General features: G+C 39.4%; 1 protein-coding gene across 11 annotated transcripts in view; it reads left to right on the plus strand.

The window, feature by feature from the left end:
- Positions 1–19382, plus strand: part of camk2d2 (calcium/calmodulin-dependent protein kinase (CaM kinase) II delta 2) — a 93654-nt gene that overhangs the window by 38575 nt on the left and 35697 nt on the right. For all 11 annotated transcript variants that reach the window (XM_057842905.1, XM_057842908.1, XM_057842907.1 and 8 more), the window contains exons 3-6: positions 6953–7012; positions 10272–10326; positions 14413–14478; positions 14913–14985. In XM_057842905.1, the coding sequence (XP_057698888.1) occupies positions 6953–7012; positions 10272–10326; positions 14413–14478; positions 14913–14985 (254 nt within the window). The remainder of the gene's footprint in view (positions 1–6952; positions 7013–10271; positions 10327–14412; positions 14479–14912; positions 14986–19382) is intronic.

The following is a 19382-nucleotide window of genomic DNA, read 5'->3' on the forward strand; positions in this document are numbered from 1 at the left end:
CGGTCTTGAATTGTTTCACACCCTGTGTGTTGAGAGACGTATCATATTGTTTTCATTGAACAGATGCACCCCTCTAATATTGTAAGGCACATACTGTATATTAGTGCTGCAACAAATAATCGATTAAATTGAATAATTCGATTAGAAAAATGCTTCAATTCAATTTTACTGCTTCGATTAATCAGTTAATTAGAGTGAGATTGCTATGGTTTGTTTTGAAAGTGTTTTACAGTCTTTAGTTTTATTCATTTTAGGAGGATCCACTGCTCTCTGGTGTTGACTGTGAATATGACAAATTGGCTGGCTGGAGAGCAGCTGCTACCTATTAAGGACAACATAAGGCTTAAGTAAGCTTTTGTTTGGGCTAATTTGTTTGTTTATGCATTCGTAATTCAGTTTATAGAGGAATATTTAGCAATTTTTGGCGGAAATGTGTTATTAAAAAGTTAGCATTTTATAGCATTTAAGCTAGCTGACTTTTGCTTTACAGGTTATATAAATTAAATACATCAAATTAACCTATCAATTCCACTATTTAGACATTTAAACTCAATGTTTTGTGGTAAATAGTTTATTGTGGAAATGTGTGTCTTTTGTATTATAGCTTTCCAAAAAACTGAAATGTGGAAAAATTAAAAATCATTAAAAATATTTTTTGTACGTTGATCCTCATTTATTTTTTTTTACTACAGTTTTACTGTTTACGCTCGGCTCTTTTAACTTATTTTTGAAGGCATTTAGTGCTCATTTGAAATGAAAGTGCAGTTCATAGAGTTTGAGGAAACACTCAGGTATTGTAATAGGTATTTGCATTGAATGCTTTTTTGAAAGTGTCGTTGCAAGCATAAACTTTTGTTTTTACATCTCATAAAATTATTCTGCCAAGCATTTAATGTTTGTTATCCGATTACTCGATTCATCGAAATAATCAATCGATGGATTAATCTATTACTTAGATAATCAATAGCTGCAGCACTGCTGTATATTGAGAGAAATATTTAGTCCAAATAATCAATAGCTGCAGCACTGCTGTATATTGAGAGAAATATTTAGTCTTTTTAATTCAACAAATGACTATTTTCTACTGAAATGAATGGCAAGGATATGCCCGTCAAACAAGTCACTTGGCACAAATCCACCTCTTCTTCCATGGTTAAGAGAGTAATGCATCCCAGTTATGATGATGATGTCTTAACAGCACTTCTATCAGGATTTCTCTTCTAGTTTTTGCTTCATGTGTGACAAAATAGATTTCACCATGACGCCCAAGTCAACTGTAAATAACATTGCATTCTCAACTTTGCATACTGCTTTGGGTGGATGCAGCATATAAACACTAATGATGCCAAGACGTCAGCTCTGAGCTGAACTCATTTAAAAGAAGGGAAAAAATACCAAGAGCAGAGGAAGGAGAAATGGGTGGGAGGGAAAATAGGCGTCCTATTTTATTTAAAAAAAAAAAAAAAAAAAAAAGAGAGAGAGAGAGAGAATGTAGAACCCTCTGCTCCTTTTCCCTCTCCCTCCCTCTTTCTCTTGCTAGCTGTGTCCCGAGGCAAAGCTGTGAAGTGGGTCGCCTCAACACCGTGCTTCATCACTCATTTTAACCATAGCGCCTTCCAATCATTTGTTCCAAATGGGAATCAGCAGATTTTGTGTTTCCGAAAGAGTACACTTACTTACTACTTCAATAGCTACTGTACACCTTTAGACCAGAATGAGGTCCAACACAAGAACCATACACAAAAAAATCTGCCTTCATTAAATTAATTCACACGCGTAGCCAACTGCAAAGTATTGACTGTTCTCCTGATTTTTAAAATCATGCATTCTAATATTGAAGTGAGGAAAGTACATTAGATTTATTGAACTGTACAGTACTAATTCTAAAATGATTTCTGTAATTTCAAAACATTAAAAGAAAAATACCAAAGTGGTAGAAGGTCGTAATAAACATTGTTATAATCATAGTAATGATGATAAAAGAAAAGTCAGTGGAATTTGGGTATTATTGAAATTTCCAAAATGTGAAAAAAATGTTCATTTTGATTTGGATTTGACTTAATACGTAAGAACAGTAATGTGTAAAAGTAGTTTTGTATTAGGAAATAATGGCATCCGTACCTTAAACAGAAGTTACAGCAAGGATGTGCATGTGAGAACAGGAAATGGAGGATTGGTCGTGCGCATCTGCAGCCGAGCCAAGAGCACAGAAGTATAACGTTAACACCATTAAATTTCCCAATTCGTTTTGTTAGTGTTTTATTTTGAAGTTGCAGACACAGACATTAAAAAAGAACATTAAAACAATAAGAATTCCTTTTCACTCCAGCTGCAAAAATGCCATTAGACATGTCATCCATTTCCATATGCATATGTGCCAACTCCCTGTTCTTGGTTTTTCTCCAGAATTGCATTTGAAAAAAAAATAAAAAATTCTGCTCTCTTTATATTTGGGTTAAGCATTAGGTAATATTTCATTTCTGATCACATGTATTATAAAGTATTAAGAAAGTATATTAACAAAGCAAGTATTTCAAGGCTTATTACCAGTGGCGGAACAAATGTGAACGAGACCCGGGTGCGATGAGCAACCCAAATGGGACCCCCAAATGGACCATCCAACACTTTCACGGGCCCTTCAAGACGATTGTCCGGTGTGTGTGCATGCGTGTGATCAAGTGGTGGTGGGGGTACTTTAACACTTAGGGACAGTTTACATGGCGACTCTGCGACACAAAGACGCAATGACTGTGTTGCAGAGTGGCCTCGCGTGCATATGGTGTTGGCGAAGACGAAAAATTCTGAATCCTGCCTCCAAAGTGGAAGAATCAGATTGTGGGGGATTGAGGGGGGCTTCCTCGGCATGCATATCGAGGGCTCCCGCGGCGCGGACCGAGCCAATAACGTCAGCACTTGTACACGTCAAATTGGGCGTGCCCAGCGGTGCTACTAAACATTAAAAACAGCAAATATGGCGGAATGTTTGCTTTAATTTACTGTTTTAATAATATTTTTAAATTAAATATGTTGAATGTTTCCATTTTTATGCCTTTTTGAACAAAAGAAAAATGCCATTGCTTCGAGTGGGCGGGCATATTTTTCCGGGCTGAGGGAGCTTGGTAGGGTCAAAGTGCATCTTTCTCTGTCGCCCTGTAAATCTGCACTGCCCCCTAGGGCCTAGCATGAAGACGACATCGTTTTCATGCGGAATTGCGACATTGTTCGAATGGAGACGCAAATGCAAATTTGAAATTTTTAGTATTCTCGGAGAGTCACCATGTAAACGGCCCCTTAGAGGCCATTTACACGGTGACGCTCCGAGAATACGACACATTTCATGTTTGCATTTACATGGTTCCATCTCCATTCGAACAGTGTTGCAGTTTAGCGTGAAAACTATGTGGTATTCTTGCCAGCCCCAAGGGGTCAGTGCAGTTTTACAAGGCAACAGCCCATGATGCACTTCCTACACATCAACCTCCTCAGCCCTGGAAGACAACATACCTGCTCACTCGAAGCAATGGCGTCCACCTGTTTTTTTCTTTTGCTTCAAAAGGCACAAAAACGTGAACATAAAATATATTTAAATGAAAAATGTTATAAAAACAGCAAATTAAAGCTGACGTTCCACCATGTTTGCTGTTTTGAATGTTTAGTAGCAGTAACTGCGCATGCCCAAAGTGACGTGTGCGTGTGCTGATGTCATCAGAGCGAGAGCATTCCTGTCACATTGGCTGCTTGTCAATATTCTCATTTTGGAGTGTGGGGGGTGTTCCCAGGACGCTGGTGCATCCAATGCTTATCAGCTCAATTTAAACGCAGGCAACCCATGCAAGGGTTGCTGAGATATTAACTTGCTGGTCACCATTCGACACTTGTACTTTTGAGTCGCTTTGTACTTGCTAGCTTGTTCTTCAGCCGCTTTTTGTTTTGTGATTCCTTGACCTTGTGCAAGTATTGAGTGTACTTATTTTTTTGCTGTCTCATTGGCTCTCTCTCTACTGCTTAGTTTAGTATTATTCGATCCCCGTCGACCTATTGTCACGGACCCATTTTGTTATTCCCCCTTTTCCGCGATCACGTGTTTGTTTTGTTTGTATTTAATAAACCGTTGTACGCATCCTCTCGATTGTTGTCTGCTCTTGGGTCCAATCTTGTTTTCTGCATTCATGGACCATAACAATTACATTCCTATGGTTGTGGATCAATCTCTGCAATTGAATCGTTCCGCTTTGGAGGTCGGAATCAAAAGTTTGCGTCTTCGCCGTCAGAATGTAAAGGTGAGACCATTCCGTAACACAACCGTTGCGTCTTGGTGTCGCAGACATATAAACGGCCCACACTATGTTACAGCTTCACGCATCATCTTACCTTTCTGTTTGACCCTCACCTTGCCTAGCCATGCCCACTTTACGCTCACAAAGTGGGCCCCTTTTAGACCCGGGCCTGGGTGCGGTCACACCCCCAGCACCTGCTTACTACTACAGTATATGCAATGTACCTAAGGCTGCATACTATGTGTTTTGCCATTCATGAATTGGTGCAATGTAAAAGTTAGGACAAAGCCAGTGTTTTCTAACACTTTTAGACCTATACTGAGGTCCCCTTTGACATTAAAAGACTCCAGTTCATAGACATCCCCTATGATTACATCAATGTCAATTTAGTCACATGATGACAGTGCACTTGTGACTAAGCATGGGAAGTCAAACCTTGGTTTTTTTGAGAACTAGTTTCCAATAATTACAATTCTTTGTTTGCTTGCTTTATGATTAAGCTTACCAATTTCTTGTATGTTTCAAATGAGCCTGTGCGGTATAACGATAGTTGTGATATGATTTGGAAAAAGACATTGTCTACCACACAATATTTCCCTCGACAATTTTTATAGTTATTTTACAGTTTATCTTCCCCTTTTCATGGCTGAGGCAATCCTGTATTCTATATTGCCACTTGGTAATATGCAGCAATCTAAATCAAGTGGTCTACTTCTCACAGTTGTCACTGTTTGGATGGGTCGGGCCTGCCATTGCTGATTTTGCCACCTGTTCCAGACGGTCGGTCTCGGTTGCTGTGGTATTCTCGAGAAGCAGACTTGTATTTATTTCCTCTCTTTATTTACAGCTCACTGCACAGAGCTAACATAGGATCAACTTGTATAGCCAAGAGCCAGACAATGCTACTGTCTTTCTTATTTCGTTTTCATCCCTATTCTACTCTGACCCACGTCCTCCTTTTTATACTGCCCTTATTGTCGAAACTAAGACACTGCAGTCGGGTAAACGAATGCCTTTATGTACAATGTCTACATGTTTCATGTACAGTTGAGTCAATCGCATAATGCTAGATTTTATCATATACTTTTCTGGTACCCATTTGATATTACACGTTTCCACTTACAAAATTGGTGTAGTGTCACATTTGGCCATTTGGGTCCACTTCCATGTACTCCAAAGATTTTGATTGCTAATATTTAGTATCAACTAAAAAGTGTGAATTTAGGAAAATTCTCCTATTTTGAGGTAAATTAAGTACTCAAAATCATTCTAGGTGTTTATTATCTTACAAGTTAGTCAATCACCACAATAATTTCACTGTAAATGATAAGAACATTATGCCTTAATATGGTTTACCATTTGATAACTTTAATACCCACGTCACAATGGAAAGTAGAACTCGTGCTGCAATCCACGTCAACTCTACTGCCTCTTCCTCTGTTGATTGTGACTTCAGTGCTACTGCTACTGGCAAGAATGTTGAAATCGTTTGTGATCCACTTCAATTATCGCTGCTTCTTTTTTCACACAACGCACCAACTTGTTTCCTGAATCAAGTCTAAACGTGCATTTAAAAGATAGTCCATTGCAGGACAAAGGAGGGGAACGGTGTTGAAACGACCACAACGTTACACAACGAGCTTTAAACATGAAATAAGACTAGAGGAACAATACTTAATTTGACGTAAGGAACTCTATTATTTTTGAGAGATATTTGAGAAGTCCTTTGAGATCTTGGGAAACGAGATGATTATCATCTATTAGCCAAATTATAAGACTGCCCTTAATAGAAATGCATAATACAGTATATTGATATGATGAAGAAGCAAACAATTACCGTATTTTTCGGACTATAAGTCGCACCTGACTATAAGTCGCACCAGCCATAAAATGCCCAGCGAAGAGGAAAAAAAAAAAAACATATATACAGTAAGTTGCACCGGAGTATAAATTGCATTTTTGGGGGAAATTTACTTGATAAAATCCAACACATAGAACAGATATGTCATCTTGAAAGGCAATTTAAAATAAAAATACAATAGAGAACAACATGCTGAATAAGTGTAGAGTATGATAATGTTACATGATGCATGAACAATGAAATGCAAACGTGGCCGGTACGTTAACGTAACATAGCTATTAAGAGTTATTCAGATAACTATAGCATAAAGAACATGCTAACATGCTAAGTTTACCAAACCATCAGTGTCACTCCAAAACACCAAAATAACATGTGAAATGATAAAATAATGTGTTAATAATATAGTATAAGTCGCACCCCCAGCCAAATAGTGAAAAAAAAACTGCGACTTATAGTCCGAAAAATACGGTAATGAACTTATTGCTGAACAGAGAGCAGATTTCAAGGGGCCATTTTGAGTTGTGACAGTGACAACTGATGTGTACAATGCACATTGTGGTACTTGTCTGTTAAAGACACGTTTCTAAGAACATGTCGGGTCACATTGTTATTGTCTAACATCTCACTTCTGATAATGGAAGCGCAACACACAAACACACATAAACACATGCACACCCTTACGCACTAGAGACATGTAACAATGCAGAAATCCACACGGTCACAACAAGGCAACCGACGCCACGTCAGATGATTCAGACAACCAATCACTGCACTAAAAATAACTGTGTTTGTTACGTTTGTGTTTCTCTTTCAGATCATCAAAAGCTGGAGAGAGAGGCGAGAATCTGCCGTTTACTGAAACACCCCAACATTGGTGAGCCGTGATTGCTGCCTCTCTATATACATCATGTGCAAATGGAAGTGGTGGTGATTCCCAGTTGTGGTAATTCTGGACAACAAGTGCATGAGGAAGAAAACCATGTTTGTACACGTGGTACCTAATGATGATTTACTTGCACAATAGCTTAGCTGAGTAATCAAAAAGAAAGGGACCTTAAGACTTTTGCTTCCTTATGAAACCGTTACAGATTTCTCCCCCCCCCCCTTAAATACAAGAAGACTCTTTTAATCTCTGAGAAAGTCCTTTTTTCCTTACCTTCTATGCACATAGCACTTTGTCAAATTGGTCTATGATAGCTCAGCAGTTAGCACGTTTGACTGCAAAGATAACTGTGTGGGTTTGGATTAAAAAAAAAAGTACAATAAAATTTACGGTTACAGAAGCACTAAACAACCACAGATGCCAATATTTTATCATAAATGTAACAGTTTGTTTTTTTAAGCATAGGACAACAGGTCGGTATGATGTGTCTCATTGCACACGTTAAAAATATATTTTAAAAATAATTTTTGAATCAATGCCTTTATGGCAACCTATACAAATTGGATAATTGGCAAATTTGTAACTATTAATCTTTCATTGCGATGAATGTCCTTTCAATAAGCAGGTGCACCTAAATAAGTGTCTTTGAATAAATAATGCAGTACTTATACAGTGGGGCAAATAAGTATTTAGTCAACCACTAATTGTGCAAGTTCTCCCACATGAGAACATTAGATAGGCCTGTAATTGTCAACATGGGTAAACCTCAACCATGAGAGACAGAATGTGGAACCCCCCCAGAAAATCACATTGTTTGATTTCTAAAGAATTTATTTGCAAATCATGGTGCAAAATAAGTATTTGGTCAATACTAAAAGTTCATCTCAATATTTTGTTATGTACCCTTTCTTGGCAATAACAGACGCCAAATGTTTTCTATAACCCTTCACAAGCTTTTCACACACTGTTGCTGGTATTTTGTCCCCATTCCTCCATGCAGATCTCCTCTAGAGCAGTGATGTTTTGGGGCTGTCATTTGGCAACACGGACTTTCAACTCCCTCCTCACCCCGTGGCACCAAAATGATAACAAGAACGGTGAGCAAAAATCCCAGAGCCACACGGGGCGACCTAGTGAATGACCTACAGAGAGCTGGGACCACAGTAACAAAGGCTACTATCAGTAACACAATGCGCTGCCAGGGACCCAAATCCTGCACTGCCAGACGTGTCCACCAGCTGAAGAAAGTACACGTCCAGGCCTGTCTGCGGTTCGCTAGAGAGCATTTGGATGATCCAGAAGAGGACTGGAAGAATGTGCTATGGTCAGATGAAACCAAAAAAAGATTTTTTTAGTAGAAACACACGTTCTCGTGTTTGGAGGAAAAAGAATACTAAATTGCACCATACCCACTGTGAAGCATGGGGGTGGAAACATCATGCTTTGGGGCTGTTTTTCTGCATAGGGACCAGGATGACTGATCTGTGAAAGCAGACATGTCCAAAGTGCGGCCCGGGGGCCAAATGCGGCCCGTGGTCAAATTTCATCCGGCCCCCAGCCTCTGTCATAAGATCAATAACGTCTGGCCCGCACACAGACTTAATAAATTGGTCAGCAGAACTGCTACCACTATATGAAGTAGCTTACACACTAAATGCTGCTTCTCATTTACCCACTAAAAGTCAGCAGCACTCTAAGCAACATTACCCCGTGTAATCCTTGACTTCCAATTTTCTAAAATGGTGACAATCAACAACAAAAAAAGTTGACTGCGACGGCTCACGCTTCAAGGATAGGTGGAAATTGGACTATTTCTTCAATAAAATACGCAACAACTGCGTCTGCCTCATTTGCAAAGAGACAGTCGCTGTTTTTAAAGAATTCAATGTGAGGCGATATTACCATACAAGACACGCTGACATGTACGACAAGATTACGGGGAAGATACGCAGCGCGAAATTTCACAGCAGCAGTATTTCCCAAGAGCCCGAGAGTCGAAAGAGAACGCTAGTTGCGAGATTGTTGAAATTAGTAATTAAAAAAAAAAAAAAAAATGCAAATGTGACACACAGAATGGCTTGCTAAAATTTGCTTAAATATATTGTTCTGCGTAAAGGACGTCAGCCAAGGTCGGCCCCCACATTTTTACCACACCAAATCTGATCCCCTTTGCAAAAAGTTTGGACACCCCTGGTTTAAAGGAAAGAATGAATTGGGCCATGTATCGAGAGATTTTGAGTAAAAATCTCCTTCCATCAGCAAGAGCATTGAAGATGAGACGTGGCTGGGTCTGTCAGCATGACAATGATCCCAAACACACAGCCAGGGCAACAAAGGAGTGGCTTCGTAAGAAGCATTTCAAGGTCCTGGAGTGGCCTAGCCAGTCTCCAGATCTCACTCCCATAGAAAATCTGTGGAGGGAGTTGAAAGTTCGTGTTGCCCAACGACATCCCCAAAACATCACTGCTCTAGATGAGATCTGCATGGAGGAATGGGTCAAAATACCAGCGACAGTGTGTGAAAAGCTTGTGAAGAGTTACAGAAAACGTTTGGCCTCCGTTATTACCAACAAAGGGTACATAACAATGTATTGAGATGAGCTTTTGGTATTGACCTAATACTTATTTTCAACCATGATTTGCAAATAAATTCTTTAAAAATCAAACAATGTCATTTTCTGGGTTCCCCCCCCCCCACATTCTGTCTCTCATGGTTGAGGTTTACCCATGTTGACAATTCCAGGCCTCTCTAATATTTTCAAGTGGGAGAACTTGCACAATTAGTGGTTGATACTTGATACTTATTTGCCCCACTGTAAGTACATAAGAATGTCAAATTGAGTGCTTTAATGATTTAATGTCACAGTCACTTTGACTGTAGCAATATATTGATCACATAATAATTTAGAATCATTCCATTCCATTCCATTAAAACTCTATTATATAACTGCAACATCCACAATTATTTCTATAAATATTACTACACAGCATCCTTCTATCTGTGAAGAATTTATATGATAATCCACATTACTACGTCACCAGCTAGGAACCAATAACAATTAAGTAATTTAGCTAATCACACTTTTAAGCTATGCAGTTATATTTAGAATAACATGTTGTACTCCAGGACATTTGCTACTTTGCTACAGTTAAGCATGATAAAGGCACAATACTTTTGCCTTTTAAAAGATGTTTAGTTTTTCCCCCCCAATCTTTTGTTATATACTTCTTTGTCCTCTTTATCTCTACAGTGCGCCTTCATGACAGCATATCAGAGGAGGGCTTCCACTATTTGGTGTTTGACCTGTAAGTCATCCATTTGTCACATGAACCTTTTACATTCAAATCACGGTGTTATTTTTATCTCAGTTTCATAACTTATATTCAACCCACATCATGTGAATCCTATGACAAGGTAAAACAGTAGAAAATATCAGCTTTTCCAGAAGGATGTTTGGAAAAAAACAAAACAAACAAACAAAAAAAAAAGCAGGTCAAAAGTTAGGAAGAACCCGATAAACATTAGATTTCCAGAGCCTTATTGTGTCAGATAAACGTGTAATATAATGTACAACAAGGGTGCTCACAAATTTTTGCAACAACTTTTCAAGCAGACAACCTCCCTTTTCTAGGGATCTACTCTGCCCTGTGTATCAATCAAGTAATGGGATGAATGATCGGCTCAAGTCTATTTTTTTATTCATTACAATTGAACTTTATTTGTATATTCTGTGATAGAGCGCCTGCAAAGGTCAGCAGCAATATTGCACACAAAAAAAAAAAAAAAAGAAAAAAAAGATTGACCCTTAATGTCCCGAGTCTTTTGTTGGACTTTTATTATTATTACTTATAGTGGTGCACGATATCCATTTTTTGAAACCGATACCGATAACTTCCTGCTCCTCAAGGCCGATACTGATATCGATAACCGATAATAAATATAGCATTTTTTAAATGCATAACCTGAGTTTTTGAACACCTGGAGGTTTAAAAAAAAAAAAAAAAAAACTCGTGGTGGATTCAACATATATTTGCCTTTGATCTCACCAGATTTTTCATAATGACATGAAGAAAAAAGTGTGTTTCACTTCTGCACTGCCCAACAGCCAGCTAAAAATGAATGCACTTCCATAAACCACAAGGCTTGGTCTTTTCTTGCTTTTATTGGAAGACACTCGTCTTAATATTGTGAAAGTACAACAGAAAAATACACACACAAACTATTATATGTATAGCATAGCAGACTAGGTTGAGCTACTAAAGCATTGGCTGGCTTCTATAACACAACAACTTATGAAGTTCTGTACATATGACCCTTCACCACAGAAGTAAACATATGTTGCACGTCCATATGTTATGGTAAACATAAAATACTTACAGACATACTGTATATGTCCGAGGCGGAAACGTAACAGAAAGCATTCACGATTGTAAATGCTACCACTAGACACCGCGATGTGTGTGAATGAGCTTGCAATGTGAACCAAACTGTAACAAAAAATGGACGCAGCGAATTATTCTGACCAGCAGGTGGGAGCAATGCTCCGCAAATGGTCAACTGATTTCCCATACTAGTGTGTAAACTTTAAAGCCAGCACAGTACATATTATCAGTCCTATTAATAATGTTATTGGATTTATCTGGATGACGTCATTATTCCTATTAGCGGACCGATATTTATCGGACCAATGATTATCCTGCACCAGTAATTATTTTTGGGCCGCCCTCAAAGTTCAGAGCAATATCACACAACAAAACATAATTAAGTCTCTTTTCAGCCTTTAAAAAAAAAAAAAAAAAAAAAAGTTGCGATTGACTGGTAGATCGTGATCGATGTAATGAGCACAGTATATGTAATTCATAGCAGTTTAGCGAAATGCTACGATCATATTTACATGAAGGTGACCTCCCATTATTATTTTTCAAATATCATTTTGCCTATTTTTTTTAATTAATTTGATCAGGTTTGCAAAACAATTTGCATAGAAACTGCCCAGTATGTCCTTTTTCTTTTCTTTTCTTTCTTTCTTTTTTTTTAAATTTTGTTTTTTTTATTGTTTTCCAGTCACCAGTTAAATTGAACAGTATGTCCTTTTTCAAGCTTTTTTAGTTATTTTGTCACTTTTGCTGGCTTATGCAACCAGTTAGATTAATTTCATTAATATGTGGCGAACTGTATTGAATTTGAATTGTCAATGTTAAATTTTAAACTCTTCACACTGATTGGATGAGTTTTGTCAGGGGCAAGTGTTTGTATTATAAGCAATAGGTAGGCCAGTAGGTAGGGGAGGTTTTCACAAGTGACACTACCATCGGGAAGCAGAATTTAGATAAAGTTTTCACATCCAAATACTTTGACGACCTCGATTCCACCGACACACCTTCCATTGAGGAAGCAGAGTCTGGGGACTCCGAGGTGGGCTCGCCTCTCTGGGGCCGAAGTCACTGAGGTGGTTGGAAAGCTCCTCGGTGGGAAGGCTCCGGGGGTGGATGAGATTCGCCCGGAGCTCCTAAAGGCTCTGGATGTTGTGGGGCTGTCATGGCTGACGTGTCTCTAAAACAGGGGTGGGCAAACCGGTCCTCGAGGGCCGCAGTGGGTCCTGGTCTTTGTTCCAATTGAGCCAACACGGATAGTTTAACCAGTGAGGTTTCAGCAGAAATGAGAAGCACCTGACTGCAATCGACTGATTGCACAAACAGCAGATTGGTGAAAAGGTGTCCTCTTAATGGGTTGCAACAAAAACCCGCACCCACTGCGGCCCTTTGTGGAATAGTTTGCCCACCCCTGCTCTAAAACATCGCGTGGACATCGGGGACAGTGCCTCTGGATTGGCAGACCGGGGTGCTGGTCCCTTTTTGTAAGAAGGGAGAATGGAGATATGTTCCAACTATGGAGAAATCACACTCCTCCGCCTCCCTGGTAAAGTCTATTCAGGGGTGCTGGAGAAGAGGTTCCACCGGGAGGTCCAATCTCAGATTCAGGAGGAGCAGTGTGGTTTTATCCCGGCCGTGGAAGAGTGGACCAGCTCTATACCCTAAACAGGGTCCTCGAGGGTGTATGGGAGTTCACCCAACTGTTCGACATGTGTTTTGTGGCATTCAACCATGTCCCTCGGGGAGTCCTGTGGGGGATTCGTTCCCAGTAAGGGTTGGACTCCGCCAAGGTTGCCCTTTATTGCCGATTCTGTTCATAACTTTTATGGACAGAATTTCTAGGCATAGCCAAGGTGTTGAGGGGTTCTGGTTTGGTGGCCTCAGCATTGCATCTCTGTTTTTTGCAGATTATGTGGTGCTGTTGGCTTCATCAAGCCGTGATCTCCAACTCTCACTGGAGTGGTTCGCAGCCGAGTGTGAAGCAGTTGTGATGAAGATCAGCACCTCAAAATCTGAGACCATGGTCCTCAGTCAGAAAATGGTGGAGTGCCCTCTTTGGGTCAAGGATAAGATCCTGCCCCAAGTGGAAGGAGTTTAAGTATCTTGGGGTCTTGTTCATGAGTGAGGCCACGGGGGAGTGCCCTCGACAGGTGGATTAGTACAGCGTCTGCAGTAATGCGGACTCTGCACCGGTCTGTTGTGGTGAAAAAGGAGCTGAGCCAAAGGCAAAGCTCTCCATTCACCAGTTGTTCTAAGTTCCTACCATCACTTATGGTCACGAGCTGTGGGTCGTGACCGAAAGAACAAGGTCCCGGCCAAAATGAGTTACCTTCACAGTGTGTCTGGGCTTTCCCTTAGAGACAAGGTGAGAAGCTCGGTCATCCGGGAGAGATTCAGGGTCGAGTCGCTACTCCTCCGCATTCAGAGGAATCAGCTGAGGTGGCTCGGGCATCTGGTTCGGATACCTCCTGGACGCCTCCCTGGAGTTGTGTTCCGGGCATGTGCACTGGCGGGAGGCCCCAGGGACGACCCAGAACATGCTGGAGAGACTATGTCTCTCGGCTGGGCTGGGAACGCCTTGGGATCCTGCCGGAGGAGCTGGTTGAAGTGGCTGGAGAGAGGGAAGTCCGGGCTTCCCTGCTGAAGCTGATGCCCCAGCGACCTGACCCTGGATTAAGCTGTAGATATTGGATGGATGGATGGATGGATGGATAGATGCATGGATGGATGGACATTTGAATAGGGCTGTGTAGACACTTTTTACATTATTTTTTTACTGTTATATTGAGATCAAAGATGCGTAATTTTGGTTCCTCTGCTACACCCCTGTAGGCAGCTCTTATAGGATCTAACTTGCGATCTAACCAAGTTTGTCTAAGGTATATGTTTCTCATTTGGAGAAAGTAAAGGCATATTTATTACCTAATAAGAAATAGAATAACATCTCTCCAGTATTTAAGGATTGTGATTAAATGAATTGAATAGAGACATACTAACAAGTTCTCTTGTGCCCATCAGTGTGACGGGAGGAGAGCTCTTTGAGGACATTGTGGCTCGTGAATACTACAGTGAGGCTGATGCCAGGTAATGTGCACTTTCTTCTAAGACCGCTGGACATGTCTGAGGTGTTGTGGCAGAGAACATGTGGGTCTTTATGTATCGTGTGGTTCATGTATAGTCCTCTCTGAGGTGTGATGCAGCTGCAGCTCCTTGGAGGCATCTCAGAGAGCTATTTATAAAGGTGATTAACGACATATAGCCTACGGTATTAATCATACACTGCCTACCTCACAGAGCCAGCTATTTCTCCTGAGACGGTGAGAGGACGAAAGGCAGAATAGCAATGTTCTTGTGCTGTTTGTCTGCATTATCATGTATAAAAGTCTGATTAAGAGAACATGATGAATTGCTATGAGCTTGTTTTCTCACCTCTTTCTCCTTTTCATGTCCTTGCTATACATTTTGTATTATTATATAACATCACTGTATTTTCATTCCTGTTCTGTTTCTGCCCTAAGCCACTGCATCCAGCAGATCCTGGAGAGTGTCCATCACTGCCATGTTAATGGGATCGTCCATAGGGATTTGAAGGTTTGTATGACCCCTCCCCTTTTGTCTTTGGTTACTGTCTCCACGTTCCGTAGTTATATCTGAAGAGACTGTAGGGATGGGACAACATTAAGAGGTACAGTATAGTGTCACATTTCCTCTTTTGATAGACACCCTCGACTACCGATGCATACACACCTGCACAATCTAATTTGATCGAGCATGAGCGCTGTATCAAAAATGATGACGCACAGTTTTTAATGGCACTATCAAAATATTTTACATTATTTCTTATTTCAGCGATGAAGCGCTGAATTTTATTGAAAGTTGTCTTTAGCTTAGTAAGCTAACTTGCCTGTTTTAATGGATTTTATCAGGTTGTGTGAATATCATAAGTAATGGCCACTTGATGCATAGCTTTTTCACTTCCTGTCAACCACAATTCAGATAAACTCTACCACAAAAAAATACATCTACCGTATTTTTCAGACAATAAGTCGCAGTTTTTTTCGTAGTTTAGCAGAGGGTGCATCTTATACTCTGTAGCAACTTATGTGTGATTATTTACGGTCGGGTTGGGCCGGACTTCTCTCTCGCTAACTTTTTTTTATAATAAATATATATTTATATATTTATACTAAAACGTTGTATGGATGGTGAATAAAATAGATATTTTGGATAAAACAGAGCAGGCACTGTGCATGCTTGCGCCCCGCTCTCTTTTCAATCTTCCCCTACCGCCATGGCGCCCTCCGCAAGTCCATCCTGGTACTTCCTTTTTGATATGCAGCAGCTAGGAGTGAAAAACAAACTAAAGACAGGGGAATTGAAAAGCAATGGAAAGGATTCAAATTTTTGAAGATGCTATACAGAAACCTGTGTCGGCTTCGCTTATTGTAAACAAATGTGGCGCTTTGGTCTCATACGAGAAATATATTTAACAAACTTTTCCAGCGTTATTTCGTTGTGTAAATGCATTTATAATGATCATAAAAATATGTGGACTATTTAAACATTGAGAAAACTTTTTTTTCTGCCAACTCGAAGAGATTAAAATAAATGTCATATCCACTATCTGCCTGTTACAACAGACACACAAATATAAAAGATGTAAATGTTTATTGAATATCCATCTTAGTCTTGTTTAACTGGGAGAATTCGTTACAAAAGACAGGCTTTAATTTGTTATCATGACGCATACAATGACAGGCATCTACACGAATGTGATCACACACAACGCAACCACGCATCGCATCCCCGCATTTCCTCCTTCTCCTGAATCCTCACAAATAAAACATAGAATTTCGTTCTTTTTGGGGGGGCTCGTGCCTACAAATAGAACATAAAATTTCGGGGGCTCGGTTTTCGGGCCTGCAAATCAAGTTAATTGATTGGCAGGCCGGGTTGGGCTGGGCTGGATTTTATAGGCCCGATCTAATTTCTAGCGTCATGTAATGTTAGCATGCTGTACACTTATTCAGCCTTGTTGTTCTCTATTGTATTTTTATTTTAAATTGCCTTTCAAGATGACATGTCTGTTCTTGGTGCTGTAGTCTATCAAATAAATTTCCCCCCAAAAATGCGACTTACTGTATACTCAGGTGCGACTTGTATATGTTTTTTCCTTTTCATTGCGCATTATTGGCTGGTGCGACTTATACTCAGGTGCGACTTATAGTCCCAAAAATACGGTACTTTATTTGCTTTGATTATTCATTGCTTTAAATCTTAATCAGAGGAAATATCTAAATGTAAGAAATGGCAAAAGTGATATATTCTTCTTAAATGTCCCCTCACATAATTAACTTATTCCATTTATTTACGTTCTTCCATTCAGTAACTCATTTTCTATTTGATGTTTTTTTTTTTTTTTTTTTTTTTTTTTTTTTGTGCACGAGCTAGAGCCTTTCTCGGTTGACTTTGGGCCAGAGATGGGCTATACACCCTGGACTGGTGCCCACCAGTAACTGAGCACAAATACACAAACCACCATTCATACTCTAATCCACAGATATGAGAAATGTAGTGTTGAATTATTATTGAATTCTTTGAATTTTTTTTGCGCCTATTTGGAAATGTGGGAAGAAGCCAAAGGACCATAAGAAAAACATGCCAACACGCTATACCGTGTGACCAATTGAAATAATTAAAAAAAAAAAACAGTCATATTCATCAATAAGAGTAAAAATATCGTGTCAGTATTTATATGACGATCCATAGACTTCATAATTATATTGCTAGGTCACACTCCTCAGACACTGCGCCACGCCTTCAAGTAGGGGGTCTGCCCACACCCAGCATCAAGCATTTATTCACAAGAATTTTCAACGTAAAAAGCTCTCGTGGTGACAAGGCAGCACCACATTGGATTAAAGAATAGCAGCACATTTGACATATTTACTTAAAATAAATGCTAACTGCCCGTTTTTTTTTTTTTTTTTTTTGCTTTTAAACAAGAATCGAGACTTTTACGTCCATATCTATAAAGAATTCAGGGATTTAAGCAATTATTCACAAGAATTTTCAATGGAAAAAGCTCTGTGTGGTGATAAGGCGGCGCCACAGTGTCTTGAAGACTAGCAGCACATTCGACATAATTACGTATAATAAATGCCAACTGCCCGTTTTTTTTGCTTTTGACCAAGAATTGAGACTGTTTTACGTCCATATCTATAAAGAATTCTGGGATTTAAGCAATTGTTTACAAGAATTTTCAACATAAAAAGCTCTTTGTGGTGATAAGGTGGCGCCACAGCGGCTTAAGACTTGCAGCACGTTCATCATATTTACGTAAAATAAATGCTAACTGCCAATTTTTTTTTTGCTTTTAACCAAGAATCGAGACTGTTTTACGTCCATATCTATAAAGAATTCAGGAATTCTTTATAGTCGGTCAGCTTTAACGGGGATAGGCCCCTTATGAATCGGCCCCGCGCCTCGTCAATATACTATGAAGTCTATGGACAATCCTTATTAGATCTGGTGAGTTAACAAGGCCAGATCTAAATCTGATATCACTTTTCAACAGTTCAGCCCTTTTGAGTTGTAGACATTTTGATTCAATCACTATTTCTAGAAATACATAATACGATAAATTTTCTAAACAATAATTCTCAGATAATGGTCGTTTAGGATCACCAGGTTTATTGTATTTTTTTCTTTTTTTGTCAAGGTGGTTGTCTACATCGCAGCGCGAGAGAGAGACAAGCAGGCGCAATCACAAATCACGAACTCCATTTGCATAATTATGTTAAAAAATGTGCTGTGATTTGAATGATTTTCCTTGGTCATGAATATTCCAACCCTCGTCTGCATGCTCAAAACCTCCCGTGGTGCGGGTGCTTGTGTGTGAAGGGAAGAAGCTGCCAGAAAACGGTTGTGAATATGTTCCAGCGAGTTCGGAACACGTGTGACAGGAAATAGAATCATGCTGAACGACCGTCGTCATCCGTCAGTTTGTACATGATGAGTTTAGATTTCATTTTTAATTAGGCACATACACTGTATGTAGGCATGCACAGTTGTCCTACAGAGTCGGAAGTATAAACAGCATAAACACGTAAATAGCTATCTCATAGGATGTCAGTGCTTACAAAATGCATAATTCATTATGTAATTCCGGGAAATGGCCTAAGGTGCACAAATACCTTTTTATGTATCCGTGTGTTGCTATGGTTCTGCCAAGTGGTAAAGTTCAGTTCATCTTGGTGTGGTAAACAATGATTTTTGTTGTGCTTTTTACATGGACGTGTGATTATGGAAGCTAGTGAGACTCGTTGTATTGTAACCTGGCAATTAATTGTCTCAGGTTAAGGTTGTTTGTTTGTTTGTTTGTATATTTTATTTTTTTCCTGAAAGAGTTTCATTTTGAGGTAATCCTTTTTTAATTTTTGTTAATGCAGTAAAGTGATCAGCGTGCTGGAACATGTTTAACATCACTGATTTCAAAGTGAACAGATTTATGTATGCTTCCGATGTTTTGAGAATGGAACTCCAGATAAATTTTGTACCACATGGCTCTCTGTGGTGGGAACGTACCTAGGCCATTCATTGGTATGGAACCCTATCTGGAAATGGAAGCCTGAAATTGCCTAGATTTAGGACAGCCAATCGGTAAAGTTGTTGTAACAAAAATGAATAATACAATGAATGCTTGGTTTAGTAAAGAGCATTTGTACTCCATGGGAATGCTTCAAGGGCGTAGGTTTGCATAGGGATGGTAGCAACATAACACCACCAACTTTTCAGGATGCTCAAATTGTCCCAATCAACTTTTAAGCCACCTAATTTGCATTATATAAAGATTTCAGTTTTACAGGTCATTTATATTGTCTTACCATATGTTGTAAGTATAGAATAGACGCTACCATTATTAATGTGTATCTTAATGTCTAATCTAAATGTGCCGGTCCATTTAGTTTTTTCCCTCAAACGTATGT

The sequence above is a fragment of the Corythoichthys intestinalis genome, chromosome 8, assembly GCF_030265065.1.
Source record: "Corythoichthys intestinalis isolate RoL2023-P3 chromosome 8, ASM3026506v1, whole genome shotgun sequence".
NCBI lineage: Eukaryota > Metazoa > Chordata > Actinopteri > Syngnathiformes > Syngnathidae > Corythoichthys > Corythoichthys intestinalis.